Genomic DNA, 24,114 nt, shown 5'->3' on the forward strand with positions numbered 1-24,114 from the left:
CCAGGGCTGGATGGCAGGCTTTCAGACTCACCTGGCTGGTGGGGACAGGCCCAGGTCCCTGCCGTGTGGACCTCTTCATGGCCTGGCTTTCCTCGGAACACCCTCTGAGAGCGAGAGTGCGGGGTGTATCCCGGGGCCTTTCGCGCCCCGGTCTCAGAAACCGCACACCTTGACTTGTGTTTGCGAGAGTGAGCTGCAAAGTCCTGCCTCGCTCAGGGGCTGAGCAGGAGTTGCCCCCTCTGCCTCTTGAAGGGAGGAGGATGGAAGAATTTGTGGATCCATTTTTAAGCCCGCGCAGCCCGTTGGACAGTAACGAGCAGGGAAAGGAGACCAGAGTGCCCGAGTTGTCCAAGGAAGGGGGGACGATTGAGTGTGAACAGGGTGGCCAACGAGGTGACACCAGGAGGGTGACCTTGAACAGAGCCCCAGAGGCAGGAAGAGAAGGAGCCACTCGGAGATAGATCAAGGGTCGTGTCAACAAGCTGGGATAACGGAGAGAGAGGGCCACATCAGGGAGGACCCCGGGCTCAGGCCTGAGCAGCTCGAGGCCGGAGCCTGTTTCCTGAAGTGAGGAGGGCACTGGGGTGGGGAGCTAAGAGCCGGCCTCAGCCCTGTTCAAGTGGACGAGCCCGTCAGCAGCTGAGTGTTCCGGCCTGGATCCGGGAGAGGACTCAGGGTCGTGGGCATACAGATGGCATTTAAAGGCACGAGCATGGTAAAGTCACCAGGCATGTGCTGGTGGAGAGAGATGGGGTGCAAGAGTAGAGCCGTGGGGTGCCCCACATTCCAAGGTTGAGAAGGGGCGCGAGGGACTGAGGAATAACCCCAGAGAGGGAGGGGCCTGGAGCCCAGGGAGAGACATGCTGCGGGGGCAAGGAGGGGAGGGGGCTTGATAACATGGGTTCCTTGGCGCCCCCGGGGAACTGCCCTGCGGGGTGGGGCACACCACCTGCTTGCAGAGAGCTGGAGACCGGGTGGGGCAGGGGACAGTAGAGGCCGCTCCCAGGGAGCTTTCAGAGACCTGCAGTGGGTGCTGCAGGGAGCCCTGGAGGAGGAATCTGCTGGTTCCCATTGTGCGATTTTAAGGTGAGAAAAGGGAGAGGATGTGCTGACCGGGCTGATGGGGGTGAACCCATAGGCAGCTGGTTCGCTGGAGCGGAGCAGGAATGATGGCAGGAGGTGCTGGAGCCAGCGAAGGGGGTGGCCCAGCCCTGGGGAGGGATTGTGACGAAGACAGAGGGTGAGGGCACAGGCAACGGGGGACAGGGAGCCGGCAAACCAGCCCCTCAAGGCTGCCCCTTGGTTGCTTTGAGGTCATGTCTGGGAAAAGAAGGCAGGACCTGGGTTGAGAGTGGGGCAGGGGGGAGATTTGCAGAGAGAAGGGTGTGAGGTGTGAGAGTGGAAGAGCAGGATGGGGCCCAGCAGGCACTCTCCCGGGCATCTCTGATGACAGAGCCACCCCTGGGGTGTGAGGGGCCGTCCCCCAGAACAGCCCGAGTGCCTGTGCCCCGAGAGGAGAGCCGCGGGGGGCTGGCCTTCCGGTCCCCTGGCTGCCCCTGCTCGCTCCTGTCTGAGGTGTTCAGACCAGCCTGGAAAACGGAGGGCTGGGAACCTGTGAGGACTGTACTCCTCGGTGAACTAGTACAAGTGATGACGGCTGAGGTGGACCCAGCTGCTGCGGAGCTGAAGGATTTTTTTTTTCTTTTCCTTCCGCCTGGCTGAAGGAAGCATGGATGTATTTTTTTTTAATTTTCGGTTTTTGTCTCTGACTCCATCAGCCCACCCTTATGAAAAACCTCATAGGATTGCCTTCCGTCCACGCTAAGACCTGAATGTCACCAGGCCATCTAGGAACTGGATTCTCCTCCTGCCCATTTCTTCAGTACTGCTCGCTTAAGAGATGACAGTGTCTCATAAGCATGGCCCATTTATCCAAAGTCAGGGCTCCCATGTAAAATCGTGGTCACTGACGAGACGTGGTCCTCTCGTGCCCAGGTGCAGACCCCGAAGAAACAGGACTGCGAGCGCGCCAAGGAAGCCAGCGTGCCGGCCAGCGTGGCCCAGGCGTTCGAGAGTGACGTGGACGTGTCTGACGGCGAGGACGACAGGGCCATCCTCTGCAGCTCGGCCGCTCTGCTGTCGCCCAGAGGGCAGGGCGATGCCGAGACTCTGACTGCGATGCTTCAGGAGCAGCTGGACGGCATCAACGAAGAGATCCGGTGGGTGCGCCCGAGCCCAGCTTCCTGGAAACTTGGTTTCTCTGAGGAGCTGTTCTCCTTAGACAAGTCTTGAGTGTTCCCTAGTAAGAAAACTGACTTCAGGTCTGCTTCAAGAATTTTCAGTTCCGAGATGGCCCTTGATTATAGAGCTCAGTCAGCCAGGGCATTCGGTCCACAGTGTGTTGTCAGCACTCTGTGGGGAGGCGCTGTGGGGTGTTCCCCTCTCAGCTCTGAGCCCCAAGGTGGGTGAGGTGCCAAGGCGGTGTCCCCCTGTGGCCCGTGCACCCTCCGGCACTGAGGGTTCGCCCTCGTGTGTCCTTCGGAGCCGCCCACGTTCTGGTGAAAAGCCACCTAGAACAGAAAAGCTGGGGTTTTGGGGTTGGCAAATTCCCACTCAGATCTGCATTTTCCTTTTAAAGTTAATACAGTGTGAAGATTGGCTTGTTGTAAGTAAGACAGTGGTCCAAGGACATGTGTTTGAGTTTTTCTCATCTCATCAGTATATTGAAGATGTTTTCCTTAGACACCGTCTTGGCAGTTATAACAATTTACAAAACGGGCTAGAATCCAAAGGCCGGCCTCGTGGTGAACAGGGGGCCTTGGGTCTGGGTGCAGCCGGGTGGCTGGGGGCCCCGAGATCTGCCTGGTACCACACCCGCACAGCCATGCCTCCTGTCCCGAGTCCACGTTCAGAGTTGGTCGCAGGCCGGTGACCCTGCACAGGACCTGGCAGAGCCGCTGCTCAGATTGTTCTTGTCACGTCAGCCCAGGCCGAGGTGCCCGTTCCTGTCGGCCGAGCACGGGGGGCCCGGGGGAAAGGCGGGGGTGACGGCCAACCAGCAAACGCAGGTGGTGCCGCCTGCACTTCTGACGCCGTAGACAGACTGCTCTGTGGGCCGGCTTTGAGCACAGACAGCTCAGAAAGATTGTCTTTCCCCGTCCCCGCAGGTAATCTGGAACGGTTATATATTAATATTTTTATTTTTACAGCACGTTGTCAGGTAAAGGTGATTTTTCCTTATGCCACAAGTTAACTTGATGTAAATGGCAAATGCTGTCCATCAACTTGTTATCAACGGTGAAAAACTTCCAGTATGTATAAGCAGAAGTGAAACTGGAGAGGTTACGACCTGTAAGAATCTTGTAGTTAAATTTGAAAATCATTTTATTTGCATAATCGAGTATTTAAACTGCTGTATAAAATCATCCACCACACATTAGGGGAGAAAAGCAGTAACCATGAATTACAGGTTAATGCAGCACATTGACATGAATCCAGAAACTCACACAAAGCTGGTGGAGAACTGCATCAAGTGATGCGTTTGTATGTATAGAACCTTAAAAAAAAAAAATCAACTCAGCACTTCATCTGGTCTGGAGACTTGTGTTTAGAAACTCCAGCTTGTTCGTGAATTGCTGTTTGATTATACAGAGTTCCCGATTCCCAGTGGAAAAGACTTGAGGCACTGCCGTGCATCTCTGCCCTGAGAGCGGGGAAGGTGAAGGTTGTCAACTTCAGGTTATCTCCTCACAGGGAGAGAGGCGCCACCCAGGCCCCGTCAGAATGTTAGAGTAAATCAGTCAAATCAAACGTGAACGATCAGGGGCCACTTTGTAAGACTCAATGATAATTATTCTAAGTTTGAGACTGTTGAAAAGAGGGAAAGTCCTACCTTTTTGCTGAGATGTTAGTTGAGCAACTGTTCCTGGAATTTGCTAATCGTGACACAGAATGCAAGCCCACATTTGTTGTCCAGACACGTTCCTCTGCTGACAAAGGCAGGTGAAGAGTTTTATTCTATTTTAGGTTGATCCAAGAAGAGAAGGAGAACACGGAGCAGCGGGTCGAGGAGATTGAGAGCAGAGTGTGCAGGGGGAGCTTAGGCAACCTTCGTCGTCGTGAATCTGTGAGCTCCCTCAACCTGTGTCCCACCTCCTCGCTTGCCGACTCCTGCCTGCCCAGCAGTGGGCGCTCCAAGCCCCAAAGGAGGCTGCACAGCCCGGAGCAAGAGGTAGACAAGCTGGACATCAAGACTCTGGCCTCCCTGCTGCGTCCCTCCCCCAGCACACTGGTTTTGTGTTTTATTTGTTTCTTTTTTGTTTTTTTCTCTTTTTACCCAGAATAAAATCAGATATACATTTGCTACGCTCAGAGGTGTAAGATTTTTAAAACTGGCTAGTCTTTAATCATTCCGTAATCACACAGCGACAAGTGAGTCTTGATGTTTGGACCGCCGGCTTAGCCACATCATCATGAACTCAGCCAGAGCCTGCCTCTGTAACGTTGGGCCTGGCCTGTGCTGGGCACAGCAGCTGCAGGGAAGTTTTCTGTTCTCAGGGAGCAGACAGCTTCGTGAAAGTAACCATAGGCAGGTCTCATGGTGTGTGAAAACCGTGCAGCACGTTTTCCATTGGGGATGCCTGGCTGCAGGGTGCAGGGCATGCGGTGGGAACAAAACCAAGAAGCTAAACTGGTCTGCTTGCTGCTGGACCTGGCCGCACGCTCAGGCCAGCTCTGCGTGTGAAACCAGGTTAAAAGCCCAGGGCCCCAGGGAAGAAGTTGGGCTTCCTCGCTCTTCCGAGTCTAAAAATGGGATGACGACCTAGGGCTTTTGGTGACAGAGTGTGCGGCTCTAAAGCACATGTTCCAGCTTTCTTGCGTGTTTAGCTTAGGTTTTGTGAGTGCATTGCTGTTTACCCCATGAAATCATGTCTGCAACACTCTGCTTTGTAACTGCACTTGTACTATCACTATTTTTTGTTACCACCCATTTCATTGTAGCTGCATTGTTAGTTAGCATATAATTAAATTATCGGTGAATCATTTTAGCTGCAGATGAAGTGGTAACTAGTCCATTTTGTGGTCTCTTGACACACTGTTTTTATAATTTGCATCACTGGCTAATTAGTTGGTATTTAAAATTCTTTGAAATTTCTCTGTGGTTTCATGCTTGATTTCTTTCCGAGTATTTGTAAAAGAACAGTTCTGTATATTTTTTCCTTGTTGTTGGAGCTCTCTGACGGTGTGTCTGCTTTCATCATTGGTTTTGATTTCCTGTCTCATACTGTTGTCTGCTTAGTCGTCGTCAGTCCAGACCCCAGCCTCCCATCCCCCCACCCGGAGGCTGTAGTTTACCCATCCGTCTCCCCTCCCTCGCCCTCCCACTTGCTCTGGTCATAGCAGTGCTGTGGTCCACAGCGTGTGTCCCTTTTCGTCGGGTTTGTGCTTTGTCGTCATGTCTCATTAAATGATGTTCTTCTCCCACAGCAGGAAGTTTGAATTATTGTATCACTATGCAGTTACAAGCAGAATGTAGATGGATAGTACACTACGTAACATGTGTGATTCTTAAATGAGATTATGCTTACATAAAGAAATGATCCTCTAAGTGTAGAATTAATGGACTTTTGACACAATATCCTTTCTGTGTTGGTGCTTGTACTTAAGACTGTAAATCTCATCAGCTTTTGCACGGTTAATGTCTCTACTAGACTCTCTTAAAATGTATCTTCTATGGTTCATAAAATGTAAAGACTCCACCTGCTATTATTCTAGCTTTCATTCTTATATATTTTCACAGGGTACCTGCTTTAATGAATTTATTTTGAGAAGTTTGAAATCAGATTCTACGTAAAGATATTACATTAACGTCCAATAGGTGGTTAGATTTGTTCAGTGTTAAAAAAGGTATTATGGTAACTTCCTCATCTGTTAAATTACTATTTTGAAGTATAACATGTTATTTATTAAGAGAAACTAAGTTATAGGGAAGTTTGGCTGAGAATAGAAAACTCAGGCCCTTTGTTAAGGCCCTTCGTTGTACAGAATGCTGTGCTTTAACAAATCATGATGTTGGAATAGAATTGTATCTTGCTGAGGAATAATGTATAGTGTTTCTCTAGTAAATCCTGAATAGCTTATTTAACTTCTGTGGTCCAAGAAAATGTTCTGTTTCCAGTTACATGTTCTCTAAATCTTCATCTCACTTATATGTTTGCTGTCATTTTTGCTTTACTGTCTTTGCCTATACGGATTCTTGGATTTTTAGCTTCAAAGTCGCAATAAATCTGGTTTCTCTTCATTTCTTTGCATGCATCTATCAGCCTAGTGATTTAAGGAAGCATCGTCGAAAGGTAAACTATTTAGTAATTTAGCATGCCTTTGTTTCTCGATGAAGTATTAAAGAGTCTTTATCGTTTTACATGAATGAACGCTATGTGGTTATGTACCGGTGAATACTTGACATTTTAATGGAAGTGATGAAACTCACCCACCACTTAAAATATGCTGATGATTTTGTTGCAAATGGGTCATTCCTTGGGGAAATTGTAACAGTTTGCCTTTCTCCCACTTGTTTGCCTTCTAATCATCTCATGCTTATTTATAATGGACGTAGTATTATTTATTATTTTTAAAATTTTATTTACTTATTTATTTTGGCCATGCTGCACAGCTTACGGGATCTTAGTTTCCCAACCAGGGATCAGACTTGTGTCCGGGCAGTGAAAGTGCCTCTGGACCTAACCTCTGGACCACCATGGAATTTCCACTTAGTGGTTTTTTAAAAGAAATGACCGAATCAGAACCATAGATGTTAGAATTGGGGGAAACCAATTTAATGACGGTGGGTAGCAGTGTGCAGGAGACTCTGTGCACCAGGCACCCCGAAGAGTGCTTTCCGAGCCTGTCATCTAATCCCACAGACACCCAGGTGAGGTCCAGGCTGCTGTTATCCCCATTCAGCAGACATGGACACTGAGGCTTAGAGAGGCTGGGCACCATGCCCAGGCTTGCACACCCAGCAGTGCGGTGGGGACTGGTCTGATCAGAGCCTGGACACTTAGCTGTGGTGCCGTCCAGCCCGCTTTCCTCCAGAGGCTCTCGTGTCCATCATGGCATCCCTGATGGAGGGAGCATCAGGAGGGAGCTCGGTGCCTCTCCGCTCGGGTCACTTGGATGAGCCCCTGTTGTTGGAGTCCAGTGCCCCGAGGGCTGGCCTGCCTTGTCCCTCTCTCGCTTCCAGCCTGCTAATCGAGCACTCCTGGGGCTTTCCGCAGGACTCGGGCAGCTGCGCTCCAGTTCAGGCAGCGCAGTGCCCAGGAACCCTTCTGCCGGGCACAGCAGAGCAGCACCGTCACCCTGGGGTTTGTGACCTGGGTGTACGGCTCGCCCGTTTTGTGGCCTGCTTTGCCCTCTTGTTAAGTGAGGACACGGTACTGCCCGTCCTAGTCACGTGGGCACCCGTGGGGCGGGCTCCCATCCTGGGGGAGGGCGGCCAGGCTGGGGACCCAGAGGCCTGCCTTAGGAGGAGGCCCGGGGGAAGGGCCTGGCCGTGGTCCCTGACTTTGAGGCAGGTGTTTTTCTCCATGGAGTCTATAGTCAACCCAGGGGTGTCACTTCCTTCGTCTGTTCTTTGTTGTTTTCTGATTTTTATAAATGCTTCTTTTAACTTGAATTTGAGATTGATCCCTGTTCAGTTCCATGTGGATAATTTCTAGCCTTTTAGCCTTCTGTTGTCTGAGGGTGGTTGTTACAGATCAGGGGAGGGTGCACAGTTTATCCAACTGCTGTTAAATGAGTTCAGCTGTATTTTGCACTAAGTCACTTTGTTGTCACCAAGCTCCTGTGGGGCTGCAGTGGATCAGTATTCTTTACAGAATCTCATTAAAAAGGCACAGGTTAGTTGGTTAAAACAGCGCACTCATTGTTTATAAAAATACTTCGCCGTGCATGCTTCCTAAAACCTCCCCTGGCTGAACCACTCGCGCAAAGGTATAAGTGAGACCCGTCTGGACCCTGAAGGGGTTAGCTGTTCCCCACACTGTTGCCACCACTGTTTCCTGTCCTCAGACCCAGGACCAGCGGAAAAGCTGGGAGTCCAGGAGAGATCATCTATTTTTTTTTTTTAATGAGTTTATTTCTTAATTGAAGGATAATTGCTTTACAGAATTTTGTTCTTTTCTGTCAAACCGCAACATGAATCAGCCACAGGTACACATATAGACCCTCCCTTTTGAACCTCCCTTCCATCTCACTTCCCATCCCACCCCTCTAGGTTGATACAAGATTATCTCTTAGTGAAGACTTCTTTTCAGTTCAGTCGCTCAGTCGTGTCCGAATCTTTGCAACCCCATGAATTGCAGCACGCCAGGCCTCCCTGTCCATCACCAACTCCCGGAGTCCACCCAAACCCATGTCCATCGAGTCGGTGATGCCATCCAGCCATCTCATCCTCTGTCGTCCCCTTCTCCTCTTGCCCCCAATTCTTCCCAACATCAGGGGCTTTTCCAATGAGTCAACTCTTCGCATGAGGTAGCCAAAGTATTGGAGTTTGAGCTTCAACATCAATCCTTCCAATGAACACCCAGGACTGATCTCCTTTGGGATAGACTGGATGGATCTTCTTGCAGTCCAAGGGACTCTCAAGAGTCTTCTCCAACACCACAGTTCAAAAGCATCAATTCTTTGGCACTCAGCTTTCTTCACTGTCCAACTCGCACATCCATACATGACTACTCGAAAAACCATAGCCTGGACTAGACGGACCTTTGTTAGCACAGTAATGTCTCTGCTTTTAAATATGCCATCTAAGTTGGTCATAACTTTCCTTCCAAGGAGTAGGTGTCTTTTAATTTCATGGCTGCAATCACCATCTGCAGTGATTTTGGAGCCCCCAAAAATAAAGTCTGACACTGTTTCCACTCTTTCCTTACCTATTTGCCATGAAGTGATGGGACCAGATGCCATGATCTCAGTTTTCTGACTGATGAGCTTTAAGTCTACTTTTTCACTCTCCTCTTTCACTTTCATCAAAAGACTTTTTAGATCCTCTTCACTTTTCTGCCATAAGGGTGGTGTCATCTGCATATGTGAGGTTATTGATATTTCTCCCGGAAATCTTAATTCCAGCTTGTGCTTCCTCCAGCCCAGCGTTTCTCATGATGTACTCTGCATAGAAGTTAAATAAGCAGGGTGACAACATCCAGCCTTGACGTACTCCTTTTCCTATTTGGAGCCAGTCTGTTGTTCCATGTCCAGTTCTAACTGTTCCTTCTTGACCTGCATACAGGTTTCTCAAGAGTCAGGTCAGGTGGTCTGGTATTCCCATCTCTTGGTGACTTTTCCACAGTTTATTGTGATCCACACAGTCAAAGGGTTTGGCATAATCAATAAAGCAGAAATAGATGTCTTTTGGAACTCTTCTTGCTTTTTCAGTGGTCCAGCGGCAATTTGGTCTCTGGTTCCTCTGCCTTTTCTAAAACCGGCTTGAACATCTGGAAGTTCACGGTTCACCTATCACTGGAGCCTGGCTTGGAGAATTTTGAGCATTTACTAGCGTGTGAGATGAGTGCAGTTGTGCAGTAGTTTGAGCATTCTTTGGCATTGCCTTTCTTTGGGATTGGAATGAAAACTGACGTTTTCCGGTCCTGTGGCCACTGCTGAGTTTTCCAAATTTGCTGGCATATTGAGTGCAGCACTTTCACAGCATCATGGGGGTTGGGGGCGGAAGCGTATTATGGGACCTCATCAGGAGGATGTTCAGGAGGCTGGTGTTCCCCCGGGTCCTCCATTTCCCTGTGGACTCTTGAAAGGATGTCACTGAGGGGTCCCTTTCCTGTGACACTTATCAGAGGGTGCCACATGGCATGGATGGTAGACGGTCCTTGACCATCTAGAGGAGGGGTCCCCAGTCTCCAGGCTGTGGTTCAGTACCTCCTGTCATCATCAGTAGTGGGGTTAGATTACAAATAAAGTGCACAGTAAATGGAAAGCTTGAATCATCCTGAAAACACCCCTCATCGCCGGCTGGGGGAAGAATTGTCTTCCACAAAATTGGTCTCTGATGCCAGAAAGGTTGGGAACCGCTGATCAAGATGACCAGCCTGTGTTCCATCTAGAAAACAGTGCTCTGCTGACATGCTGATGGCATTACACTAACTGAAGAGGTCAAAGAAAAGCCCGCTGTGGGCAGAGGTAAGCACTGTTCCTTTCACCGTCAGAGGAAATCGCCAACAGCAGAAGTGGCTTTTGCCCATTGTTGGGGATGAGCCAGTGGGCCTCTGATGCGGTCTGGAAAATGGGCCTGAGACACCCGAAGGGAAAAGAAGCCCAAAGTGGGGGCTGCATCATGAAACTCCTTACTGCATCGCGGGCGGGTGTCCCACTGCAGCAGTTTCAGACTAACCCCAGACAACTCCCAGAGCAACCAGGAACTGCTGGTGCAGGTGAGTCAGCCTGGCTTGGCTGCATAACCAGAGACAGATCTCACCGGAAGCTTCTAGCAAAGTCTCCCAAAGCAACACACATCCACAGGTGATGGTCCCATCTGTGGGTGTCGCATCCTCCCATGTGGGGGGCCTCGATGGCAAGCCCATGGTTTGCCTGGACTCTCCTGCCTGCCGCTCCAGGTCCTTATCTTCACTAAAACCTCACACAAGGATGCTCCACAGAGCATCAACCATCTGAATCTCATTTTCCATATATTCAACCTCAACTATATTATGGAGAAATAATAAAGCCTACTTCATAGGCTTGTTTACAGGGACAAATTAAAACTATTTAAAGTGTTTAGAACAAAGCTGGCACATTTGGTGCTGAAAAATACTCACTTTTATCACTGAAACAAGGGCATCACTGCCATCATTAATAATCTCCCAAGGCAAACAACAATACATGCCTGGATATGTAAATTCCAGCTTGTCTATTTCTTAAATACTTCACAGTCACACATCAAAATGAAATATTATTTTGCAAAAACTATATTTGCTATTTCAATGGGTAAGACTAGTGTGTGTGCTCAGTCGCTCAGTCGTGTCCGACTCTGCAACCCCATGGACTGCAGCCCACCAGGCTCCTTTGTCCATGGGATTTCCCAGGTAAGAATGCTGGAGTGGGTTGCCATTTCCTACACCAGGGGATCTTCCTGACCCAGGAATCCAATCAATGTCTCCTGCACTGCAGGTGGATTCTTGACTGCTTGAGCCACCAGGGAAGGATTTTTATATGATGACATGAACTTTATTTACTGATTTCAAGAAAAGTTAAGTCATGGTTATGGCTCTGCTTTGTTCACATCTGCTCCGTGAGAACTGATGCTCCTTCCTAGGACCGGCTCCAGCCTTCACATGGGAGTCAGACGCATCTTGTGTTTCCATTTCAAAACAAATAAATTCGCCTGCCAATGCAGGAGACGAGGGTTCAGTCCCTGGTCCGGGAAGATCCCGCCTGCCCCAGAACAACTAAGCCCGTGTGCCCCAACTACTGAGCCTGTGCTCCAGAGCCCGGGCTGCAACAAGAGAAGCCCCTGTAAAGCGAAGTCTGCACTCTGCAACGGAGAGGAGCCCCCGCTCTGCACAGCTCGAGAAAAGCCTGTGCAGCAACGAGACCCAGCACAGTCAGATAAATAAAAAACAATTTTTAAAATGGTATTGACAAACCCAAAGGAAAATATCCTCCAGAAACACCTGATACCTCTTTTCAATACACATTGCTTTTAATGTCATATGAGACCCATTTACCATCATAAGCATTTCTCCTTCTTTAATGAGAATGATTCTCTGACTTCTAATCTCTCTGAAATATATGAAAATTACTATTCCAGAAATATGAACTTTGTTTCAAATTAACATATATAACTAATGTACTAGAATCTAACTTTAAAAGTGGTGAAAATAATTTTGTAGTATGTTACTTTTTTCTTGGAGTTTTAACTAAATTTCTTGTAAGGTTTGGAGTCTCTGATTTGAAAAATAATTTAAAACAGGTTATTTTAATTCATGAATTCTGTTGCTACAAAATGGAAAGGGTGAATGCAAATTTCCAATTAGAGGCAGCCTTAAATGGGCTTTTGAATATCAGTCTATGTCCAAAGTGCAGAGATAAAGATAATTTTTAAAATCATATTTTTTCATTTATGCATGACATAGATAGCTATTGTATATTCTATGTGAATTCTCTCAAAAAATTGCTTTAGATTGAAGAGCAATACTCTGTCGATATATGAAATTGACAGTCACATTTAGAGTTGGAGAAATGTGGCTTATACAAGGAAAATCTATTGTTATAATTGATAAGCAACACAATTCAGGAAAGCTAACATTTCCTATTTTGCTTTGGAGAGAGTCTTGAGGTTTTCAAAGATGGAGGTTTCAGGGATTGCTGGCTAGGATGACCAGTGATAACATTTTTGAAGTCTTGGAAAAGAATATTTCTGAAAAGTAAATGAATTTGGGTGACTGGTAACTTTGGTTGTTACACTAACAGGTGACCCGAATATGCCATACAGGGTGAGAGCACGGCCACACGGGGACGTCCAGGGGCCCACCAACATGACCGCCTGCCTTGCCCTCGGTTCCAAATCCTTAGAAAAACCGATTCATTCATTCAAACTATTTTGGGTGCTTTGTATATATCATATATAACTATATATGAGCTTCCCTTGTGGCTCAGATGGTAAAGAGTCTGCTTGCAATGCAGGAGACCCGGGTTTGATCCCTGAGTTGGGAAGATTCCCTGGAGGAGGGCATGGCAATCGAATCCAGCATTCTCACCTGGAGAATCCCCATGGACAGAGGAGCCTGGAGGGCTACAATTCATGTGGTCACAAAGAGTCAGACACGACGGAGCCACTAAGCACAGCACAGCACAAGCTTTATATAGAGGATGGGTAAACAACAAAGTCCTACTGTACAGCAAAGGGAATTACATTGACTATCCTGTGATAAGCCATAATGGAAAAGAATATAAATAAAAGGTATATGTATGTGTGTGTGTATATATATGTATATATAGCAATCACTTTTCTGTACAGAAGTAATTAGCACACTATGAATCAACACAGAAAAGTGAAAGTGTTAGTCATTCAGTCGTGGCTGACTCTTTGGGATCCCATGGACTATAGCCTGCCAGACTCCACTGTTCCATGGGATTTTTCAGACGAGAAGACTGGAGTGGGTAGCCATTTCTTTCTCCAGGGGATCTTCCTAACCCAGGGATCGAACCTGGGTATCTTGCATTGCAGGCGGATTCTTTACTGTCTGAATTGTACTCATTATTATACTACTTCAGTTTTAAAAAATCAAATTAAAAAAAAAGAACAGGTTGGCCAGGTTAAGATATTATAAGGAAGCAATGTTCAAGCAGAGGTCTCAATAAGAAGAAAGAGCCACGCTTGCCAAATATGGGCACAGGGGTCCACATAAATGAAGAGCAGGTTTACATGTCACGTTAAGGTTCTGAGCAGGAGCCGAGTTTGCTGTCCACAAGCCCTCAAGGAGACGGCCTTTGGTCTGGAAGGAAAGGCAGGTGAGCAGGCAGAAAGGCTCAGGGCAAGGCCAAGGCCTGAGCACAGCCTGGCGAGACTGGGGCAGAAGATGGGTTTTATCTGAACTGTCTGTCAGTGAAGGATGTTAGAGGGGTGAGAGACAGATCCAACTCTCTCTGGTTCAGCCTGCAGACCGGACACTGCAGAGCAGAGCAGGTCATCAAAGCTGCTCTGTGAGGACGAGGGAGCAGAGGACTAGCTGGCGTGAGAGGAGACGCTGACCCAGGTCAGGACACACCGCAAGGCAGTGTCACAGGACCTTCTGGTGGTTCAGGGTACACAAAGGCTCTGAGGGGTGAGACCCAGATTCCTGGTTTGAGCAGCTGGTTGGGTCGTGGGAGGAATGTGGTGGCTTTGACTCACATGGGAGGGTGGGCTGCATTGAGGTGAATAAAAATGTCTGGTCCTTCTTGATACATTAAAAAAATTTTTCTTGGCGTCTAGTTGCTTTACAATGTTGTGCTAGTTTTTGCTATACAGCAAAATGAATCAGCTATACGTATACACATATCCCCTGTTTTTTGAATTTCCTCCCCCTTTAGGTCACCATGGGCTTCCCTGGTGGCTCTGACAGTAAAGAATCTGCCTGCAATGCGGGAGACCTGGGTTAAATCCTGTGTCGGGAAGATCCCTGGAGAAGGGAATGGCAACCCACTCGAGTATGCTTGCCTGTAGAATTCCATGTACAGAGGAGCCTGGGGGGCTACAGTCCATGGGGTTGCAAAGAGTCGGACACGATTGCATGACTAACACTCTTACGAGGTCACAGAGCACTGAGTAGAGGTCCCTGAGCTATACAGTACCTTCTCATCAGTTACCTACTTCATACATAGTGTCAATAATACATGTGTGTCAATCCCGTTCTCTCAATTCATCCTCTCTCCCTCTCCTTGGTGTCTATACATTTGTTCATGTGTTCCCTATGTCTGAATGTATATTTCTGCTTTGTAAATAAGATAACCTATATCCATTTTTTCAGATTCCATATATATGCATTAACACATGATATTTGTTTTTCTCTTTGTAGACATTCAAGTGAGGGTGTTGAATAAACATTTTGGAGCTCGGGGCCAATCCAAAAATTGGGACTCCTAAGTTGATAGACGGTTTCAAAGTTCAGGAATTAAATGAGATAAATTAGGACAAGTGTTTACACAGAAACAGAAAAGGACCTAATACGAATCAGGGGACATTTCCAAATAGGGAGGTGGGGAAGAGAAAGCGTTCACAGAGCAGGAGACTGAGACAGTGTGACCTGTGCAGTCAGAGTAAGGCAAAGGACCCCTCACTGCAGTCAGGGAGTCATGCCTAGGATTTAGGAAAACCAGCTTCGTTGGGTTAAGATTAATTACATTCTTGCAGATGTTCACTGCTGTTCAAATTCTGCAAAAGTCTGAATTGTACACTGAATTGTTTTCAAACACTGTATTTAGCTACTAATACATCTAGTATTTCCACAGCGTCTGATTTCTGTTCAATTTTCAAGTACTTTCAAGGGATTTAAAGAGAACCAAGAAAATTAAGCATTGTTATTATATAGGTCTTTGATACCAAGTGACAATTTGAGTAAAAACTTTCCCACTTTTCCTATTTGTAGCATCGTGTTTCCCCAGTTATGTTCGATTTTAACTCTGACAACACGATGTATCTAAGAAAGTAAGAAGAGCAAAATTAATAGTCATTAGGGAGGTTGTGCTTTTCAGTGTTTTTATTAGAAACTGAGATGATGATAATAATGATTGAAGAGAAAATCTTTCTGAACCAAATTTGTCAACTTGTAAACTGGTAAATGTTTCAATGAGACATTCACAATGTTCATATTACTCAGAGCTTCACAGAAGTGAATTATGTTCTTGTAAACAAACAAACAAACAAACAAACAAACTTCTCTTGTTCCTACCACAATACTGATCTGAATATGCTTTGCAAAGCTTACCCTCTTTTAAAACACTGGAATGCTTGCTGGTTTACTATTACTCTCCCATTCCAGCTACCAGCAACATTCACCCACAGGGATTTGAGAAAAATCATTTATTTATCTCATCATAATACAATATATCTGAAAAATGTTTATGTTTTTGACCAGTTGTGCACTAATACTCTAAGGAAATCTCTTTAAAGAAAGAAAAGTTTTAATACTTAGAAGATTATGTTCACAGGATTTTTACTAATTACATTTTATGCATAAAGAGAGAACATCCGGGACTTCCCTGGTGGTCCAGTGGTTAAGAATCCACCTGCCAATGCAGGCGACACAGGTTCAATCCCTGGTCTGGAAGGATTCCACATGCTTCAGAGCAACTAAGCCTGGAGCCACAACTACTAAGCCTGTGCTCAGGAGCCACAACAAGAGAAGCCACTGAAATGAGAAACTCACACACCACAACTTCAGAATAGACCCTGCTCACCACCCTTAGAGAAAAGCCGATGCAGGAACAAAGACCCAGAACAGCCAAACATAAATAAATAGATGTTAGTTTTTAACAGAGAGAGAGAGAGAGAGAATGTCCAGAAATGTTGTCCAAGTAAAATGGCTGTGTAGACTCAACCAGTGTAGATAAAAAATTATACTAGATAACAATTATAGAGCCAGATGAAATAAAAAGTCGAAAATGTAACAGCAGTAGAAATTATCCAAAATCAGATAGAGGCTACAGGAAATTTTTCTCTTGAAAAAAAAACAGTTCTTAAGAGTAAGAAATGTGTTTGCAACAAAAAGAATAAAATACCTAGGAATAAGCCTACCTAAAGACACATAAGACCTGTATGCAGAAAATGGTAAGACACTGAGGAAAGAAATCAAAGACTACACAAACAGATAGAAAGATATACCATGTTCCTGGACTGGAAGAATAAATATTGTGAAAATGACTAAACTACCTAAAGCAAACTACAGATTCAATGCAATCCTTATAAATTACCGAAGGCATTGTTTTTCACAGACCTAGAACAAATAATTTTACAATTTGTTTGGAAGCACAAAAGACCCCAAATAGCCAAAGCAATCTTAAGAAAGAAAAACAGAGCTGGAGGGATCAACCTTCCTGGCTTCAGATATACTACAAAGCTACAGTCATTGAAACAGGATGGTACTGGCACAAAAACACATACAGATCAATGGAAGAAGGTAGAAAGCCCAGAGATAAACTCATGCACATATTGGCACCTTATCTTTGACGAAGGAGGAAAGAATATACAATGAAGAAAGGACAGCCTCTTCGATAAGTGGTGCTGAGAAAACTGGACAGCTATATGTAAAAGAATGAAATTAGACCACTTCCTAACACCATATACAAAAATAAACTCAAAACGGATTAAAGATCTGAATGTAAGACCAGAAACAATAAAACTCTTAGAGTGAAACATAGGTAGAACGCTGTGTGACATACATCACAGTAAGATCCTCTATGACCCACCTCCCAGAGTAATGGAAATAAAAACAAAAATAAACATATGGAGCCTAATAAAACTTAAAAACTTTTGCACAGCAAGGGAAACTACAAACAAGATGAAAAGGGAACCCTCAGAATGAGAGAAAATAATTGCAAATGAAGCAACTGACAAAGGATTAATCTCCAAAATATACCAGCAGCTCATGCAGCTCAACATCGGAAAAACAAACCCAACCAAAAACTGGGCAGGAGACCTAAACAGACATTTGTCCAAGGAAGACGTACAGATGACCAATGAACACGTGAAAAGATGCTCAACATCACTCATTATTAGAGCAATTAAAACTGTATGAGGTATCACTTCATATGGTTACAATCAAAGTTTTAGTCACTCAGTCAGGTCCAACTGCGACCCCATGGACCCCTAACCCACCAGGTTTCTCTGTCCATGGGATTCTCCAGGCAAGAATACTGGAGTGGGTTGCCATTTCCTTCTCCAAGGGATCTTCCCAACCCAGGGATCAAACCCAGGTCTCCTACATTGCAGGCGGATTCTTTACCAGCTGAGCCACAAGGGAAGCCCAAGAATACTGGAGTGGGTAGCCTGTCCCTTCTCCAGTGGATCTTCCCGATCCAGGAATCGAACTGGGGTCTTCTGCATTGCAGGCAGGTTCTTACCAACTGAGCTATCAGGGAAGCCCTCGGTTAGAATGGCCATCATCAAAAAAAATCTACAAACAATAAATGCTGGAGAGGATGTGGAGAAAAGGGAGCCCTTTTGCACTGTTGGTGGGAATGTAAATTGATAGAGCCACTATGAAGAACAGTATGGCTCTGTAACCCTGGATACTCATATTTGTAGAAAACAAACCATAAAAGAGTATAAAGATAGTGAAAACAAAGAGTCATAGAAATGCAAGTAGGGAGCAATATTTTTATTAGACAACTCAAGCTACAGCATATTTATAAGACATACAGTACAGGTTGTAACATTTAAGATGATTTATGCGGTAGATAACATGGCATTCATTGTAAAATAAATGTTCAATACCTTCCTATGAGTGGTAGTTTTACTGATGTATACATGTTTTGAAAAATTGTGCATTTAAAATTAGTATACTTTATGTTATGTACTTAGAATTAATAAAGTAATCCTTTAAAGAAAATACAAAAAAAAAAAAAAATTGGAATAAATCGACAACATGACCCAGCAATCCCTGGGCATATACCCTGAGAAAAGCACAATTCAAAAATACACATGTACCTCAATGTTCACTGCAGCATTATTTACAATAATGCTGGACATAGAAGCAACCTAGATGTCCATCAACAGCTGAATGGATAAAGAAGATGTGTTACATATATACAATGGAATATTACTCAGTCATGAAAAGGAATGAATTTGAGTCAGTTATAGTGAAGTGGATGAACACAGAGTTTGTTATACAGAGTGAAGCAAGTCAAAAGAAGTATTGTATATGTGTGTGTCAATCAGTTGTGTCTGACCCTTTGCGACCCCATGGTCTGTATGTAGCCTGCCAGGCTCCTCTGTCCATGGGATTTCTCCAGCCGGAATACTGGAGTGGGTTGCCATATCCTGCTCAAGGGTATCTTCCTGACCCAGGAATCACGCTTGTGTCTCTTACACTGGCAGGCAGATTCTGAGCCACCCAGGAATATGACAGCATATATAGAGAATCTGGAAAAATGGCACCGATGAACCTCGTAGAGAACAGACTTGTCGATACAGGGGAGGAAGGAGAGGGTGGGACCCATTGGGAGAGGAGCCCTGACATACACACACTGCCGTGTGTAAAACAGCACGTGGGAAGCTGCTGTGTAGCACAGGGAGCTCAGCTCCATGCTCTGTGATGACCTAGCAGGGTGGGATGTGGGGCTGGGAGGGAGGCTCAAGAGAGAGAGAGGATACATATATATAATTATCAGTGATTTGCATTGTTCTAAAACCAACAAAACGTTGTAAAGCAATTTCCACCAGGAAAAAAAAAAAAAAAGTGAATTTGAGGCTTTCAGACCTGAATTTGTGGATTTTTGATTCCTGATCTTCTCAACCCCCATAGCTACAATGATGCAGATCAGCAGAAGAAAACTATGGTATCAAGGGACAGCAAGGGAATTCCAGAAAAACATCTACCTCTGCTTCACTGACTACACTAAAGCCTTTGACTGCATGGATCACAACCAACTGTGGAAAATTCTTCAAGAGATGGGAATACCAGACCATCTTACCTGTCTCCTGAGAAACCTGTATGCAGGTCAATAAACAATAGTTAGAACCTTGTATGGAACAAGTGACTAGTTCAGAATTGAGAAAGGAGTATACTAAAGATGTTTATTGTCACCCTGTTTACTTAACTTAGATGTTAAGTACATCATATGAAATGCCAGGCTGGATGAGTTACAAGCTGGAATCAAGACTGCCAGGAGAAACATCAACCACCTCAGATATGTGGATGATACCACTCTAACGGCAGAAAGTGAAGACGAACTAAAGAGCCTCTTGATGAGGGTGGAGGAGAGTGAAAGAGCCAGCTTAAAACTCATTATTAAAAAAAATAAGATCATGGCATCTGGTCCCATCACTTCATGGCAAATAGAAGGGGGAAAGGTGGGAACAGGGACAGATTTCCTCTTCCTAGGTTCTAAAATCACTGCTGATGGTAACTGCGGCCAAGAAATTAGAAGACAATTGCTTCTTGGCAGGAAAGCTGTAACAAACCTAGACAGTGTGTTAAAGAGCAAAGGCATCACTTTGCCGACAAAGGTACGACTAGTCAAAGCTGTAGTTTTTCCAGTGGTCATGTACAGATGTGAGAGTTGGACCATAAAGAAGGCTAAGGACTGAAGAATCGATGCTTTTGAACTGCGGTGCTGGAGAGGACTCTTGAGAGTCCCTTTGACAGCAAGGAGATCAAACTAGTTAATCTTCAAGGAAATCAAGCCTGAATATTCATTGGAAATGCTGATACTGAAGCTCCAACACGTGTGCCACCTGATGGGAAGAGCCGACTCACTGGAAAAGATCCTGATGCTAGGAAAGATTGAAGGCAGAAGGAGAAGGGGGCAACAGAGGATGAGATGGTTGGTTGGATGGCATCACCAATGCAATGGACATGAACTTGGGTAAACTCCAGGAGATGGCAGGGGACAGGGAAGCCTGGCATGCTGCAGTCCATGGGGTCTCGAAGAGTCAGACAGGACTTGGTGACTGACCCACAGCAACAACAAATGAACACTGGATTGTTCACTAAGTGCCAAGTAGCAGTAAAATGCTATAATACACATTTAATTTGTGATTTGGGGGAAATAATGTATGAAACCTATGCTTACAAATATATTGGACTTTGAAGCTGTTTTTAAAATGTTTCCTCAAAATGTAATAAGGCTAAATCCTAAGATAATGTATATACATACAAAAGTGTACAAATGAAAGTCACTCAGTCGTGTGTGACTCTTTGCAACCCCATGGATTATACATGGAATTCTCCAGGCCGGAATACTGTAGTGGGTAGCCTTTCTCTTCTCCAGGGATCGAACCCAGGTCTCCCACATTGCAGGCAGATTCTTTACCAGCTGAGACACAAAGGAAGCCCAAGAACACCAGATTGGGTAGCCTATCCCTTCTCCAGCAGATCTTCCCAACCCAGGAATCAAACCGGGGTCTCCTGCATTGCAGGCAGGTTCTTTACCAACCGAGCTATGAGGGAAGCCCAAGTGTACCAATGATGGTGCACATATATGATTTCTCCAAAACGTCCCTGTTGGGTAATCATTTCTTTCGTAAATAAACTATTTTTTAACATAAGACACATAACAGTTTAATATATTTAGTGAATAGTATGTGTGTTAGTCGCTCAGTCGTGTGGAACTCTTTGCAACCCCACTGACCGTAGCCTGCCAGGCTCCTCCATCCACAGGATTTTCCAGGGAAGAATACTGGAGTGGGTTGCCATTTCCTTCTCCAAGTGAATGGTATAGATGCATATGAAACCTAGCCACGTGAAGCATGAAGCTAGAGGCTGGAGGAGCAGAAAAAGTCTGAGTGTTAAAAACAACAAAGCAGAAAATAAATCATTAACCATGTGTTAATCAACCCACTTTCCCCAAGTCACCAGCTTTCTCAAAAGATTACACTGCTTTCATAGGTTCTCTAATTAATGTTTCTTAAATCAACACAGAGCCAGGGGTTAGGCTACCGGTTCTGTTTGTTTTGTGCATTAATTCTGCCTGTGACTGGTGGCTCAGTATATTAATAAATGCTTGTCCATAACTGACCCTGTGTTTTTTTGCTTGAGAAACCAAAGCGGAGAGTGGACATACTTAAATTGGATTGAACTGTGAACTTCAGTTCTTTCTAGGGACACCGTGAAACAAGTCTATTCAACTGACCACACACGAAACACCTTTTGATCTGCCCCGAAGTTAAACACTATCATCAAAATGTTTTGCGGAGACTATGCGAGTATAATGGCTATTTTCATAAAACTTGACAGTTTTTCGAGATGTGAACCTCGTGTACAAAATTTCATTTGTGGTTCTTGACATTTTCAACAAGAAATACTGGTGTTTTAATTTATCTTCATTAAAGTTTTAATGAGTAGGTGTTCGATGTCACTATTAAACCAAGTTTGTGTTATTAAATATCAAATTCGTGCTAATTTTGAAATAATGTATTATTCTCTAGAGGCAATTCAGTGATCCCTACTTTCTAAAGTTACCTGACTCAGAATTCTAACTGAAGTGTAATAAGCTCTTTTTGTCTCCATACTTAACGTCTCTCTGTAAGAAACTAAAAGTAAACCTGACTGCTAATTTTTATTTAAAACCTATGGTATGTTCAGAAAATACGGTTTATTTTTTAACAATTATTTTGAATTTAAACAAATGTAAGACTTAGTTTAGTCATTTTATTTTTTTCCTTGTCTGAGTCACTTTGATCCAATTGCTCTAATAGTCCATGAACTTTGGAAGAGCCTATAGAGACGCTGAGTTATTTAAACGTACATCGTTTGAAAAGATATCCACTTCACACAGCCCTGGAAATTTTATATACATTTGTTGAGGATTTTCTACAAATCTGTATCATTAAAAATGCTTTCCAGAAGCCTTTTATTTTTAGTGCAAAAATGTTATGCAAGAAAAGAAAACAATTATTTGGTGAAACTTTGGCGCAAAAATGATGTTATTTACCCATTTACAAAGTATTAATCCCTAGAAATTTTTATTTACTTATATTGTTTTTCAAATTAAATATTGAATGGGACCTCAAATGTAGCTACTTTCCATCACTGTTGGTTCATGAATCTTAATTTTACCTTGAGATTTCAGGATCTTATTTGCAGTTGAAACTTCCTTCATCATCTTATTAATTGTAAGGCAGTTACATTCTACTAAAGAAACAGAAGTTGTTACGTAATTTAGGCCAGGACAGTCAATGATTTAATTTGTAAAAGAAGTTGTTTTCTCCCGATTATTACTTTCAAATAATTGTACTTGGATGAATAGAAAATTTCTCCCTTTTTGTTCATTCAAGTACAATTATTTGGAAGTAATTAAAACTATATTCTGTGTGGTACATATGGTTTTATATTAACATTTATCTGCCCATCTATCAAAAGATATATTCATAGAATATTTACATTACATGTCAGAGACTACTAAAAGTTACCAATGATAACAAGCTTTTAAAGAAATGCAACGGTTTGCCATGCTTCTGTAGATAAAGAAGAACATCAGAGATTAAAGAGTTGGATTTCAGCAGACCTAAACTTTCATTTTAAGTGTTCTGATCATCTATTTCAGAGATAAATACCAGGTTTTATGAATTATCTCAGAAAATGAGAAATGGTTTTACATAATCATGTGATTATATTTTCATATTTATAGTCTTTAGGATATATATTTATACATCCCGTTATATATATATATATATATATCCTTAAGATTTATGGACTAACTGGGAAGAATTGGATATTAAAGAGGCCAATATATGAGGTCAAGTTCACCTGTTTAATCTCCATTCTGGGTGTGTGTCCTTCAGCAAAAGGCAGGCTTTTGCATAATAAGCAAAAGTCCTCAAGTCATAGGGGAGATAGTTACTGACTGGGTTGCTTGTTAAACTATTGAGTTTACATTAAAATTAAATTATCGACTGAGCCTTCTTCTCAGCAGCTCTGATTGAATGACACCTGAATTCACCCCCTTGGTATAAACACATGACTGTCTTTAGAGCCACCAAAATAATGCATTATGTCAGTTACAAAACATAGAAAATTTAAACAGAAATCAAGCAGGAAGCAAGAATTAGAGAAAAGCAGTTATATTTCTATAGGAAAGAAGCATATGCACTCCTTGAAAATTCCTTTCCAGAATTTTGGAGTTCGAGGACCCTCAGGGATTAAAGTAATTCAAGTGGGTTAATTACACCAAGAAGGTAAATTCACCTTCCTGTAAGTATTTTACAGGTGTAAGTATTTTACAGGTGTGCTTGACTGTAAAACTGTCAAAAGCAAGCTTTAATGAAATGACGTTGGCAAGCCTCAAATTGTTTTGATTTACTATTTAGCCAGATATAAATCACCCGTCATGAAGATGGTATTACAACATGTCTCTTCGAGTGGAAAAAATTTCACTGCAGAGCATTACCAAAACCCTGCCCAGATCAGTATCTAAACCAGGTCTCTCTCTGCCACCGTAACTCAAGCTCTTATCCACAGAAAAACACTGTCTCTTCCACATACATCGCCCTGATTCTTCTACCAAAACTGTTGGCTGTTTTTGTCCTGTTTTGTCATCAACTGATTCCCCCGTTTTGTGTGCGTGCTCAGTCACTAAGTCGTGTCTGACTCTTCTGTGACTCCATGGACTGTAGCCCACCAGGCCCCTCTGTCCACGGGATTTCCAAGGCAAGAATAGTGGGTTGGGTTATCATCTCCTCCTCCATCATTTTGTACAGTAGCATTTTCTTTATTATAGACTCCTTTACTTGGGAACACTCTTCCTTTTTGCCTCAAAGGAAATTATAGTCCTTTTCCTTTCCTTCTGACAACTTTCCTATTTCTACCACATTTATTGACTCTGAAAAAAGTTAATCATAGGAAGATCACCAGCAATAGAATATGTCGAGCACACATTCCATACCTGAATTTACATTTTATT

At 44.1% G+C, this 24,114-nt stretch overlaps 2 protein-coding genes across 10 annotated transcripts in view; both read left to right on the forward strand.

Moving 5' to 3' along the window:
- Positions 1 to 4,363, forward strand: part of LOC145506098 (liprin-alpha-1-like) — a 117,136-nt gene extending 112,773 nt beyond the window's left edge. For all 9 annotated transcript variants that reach the window (XM_081489903.1, XM_081489926.1, XM_081489915.1 and 6 more), the window contains 2 exons: positions 1,996 to 2,219; positions 4,027 to 4,363. In XM_081489903.1, the coding sequence (XP_081346029.1) occupies positions 1,996 to 2,219; positions 4,027 to 4,345 (543 nt within the window). In that variant the 3' untranslated portion in view covers positions 4,346 to 4,363. The remainder of the gene's footprint in view (positions 1 to 1,995; positions 2,220 to 4,026) is intronic.
- The window catches only part of LOC145506257 (olfactory receptor 4A47-like), a 249,206-nt gene that overhangs the window by 44,178 nt on the left and 180,914 nt on the right, over positions 1 to 24,114 (forward strand). The gene's annotated exons all lie outside the window — the stretch shown is intronic.

The sequence above is a fragment of the Giraffa tippelskirchi genome, chromosome 1 (assembly GCF_054371585.1).
Source record: "Giraffa tippelskirchi isolate mGirTip1 chromosome 1, T2T-mGirTip1v1.2.pri, whole genome shotgun sequence".
Lineage (NCBI taxonomy): Eukaryota > Metazoa > Chordata > Mammalia > Artiodactyla > Giraffidae > Giraffa > Giraffa tippelskirchi.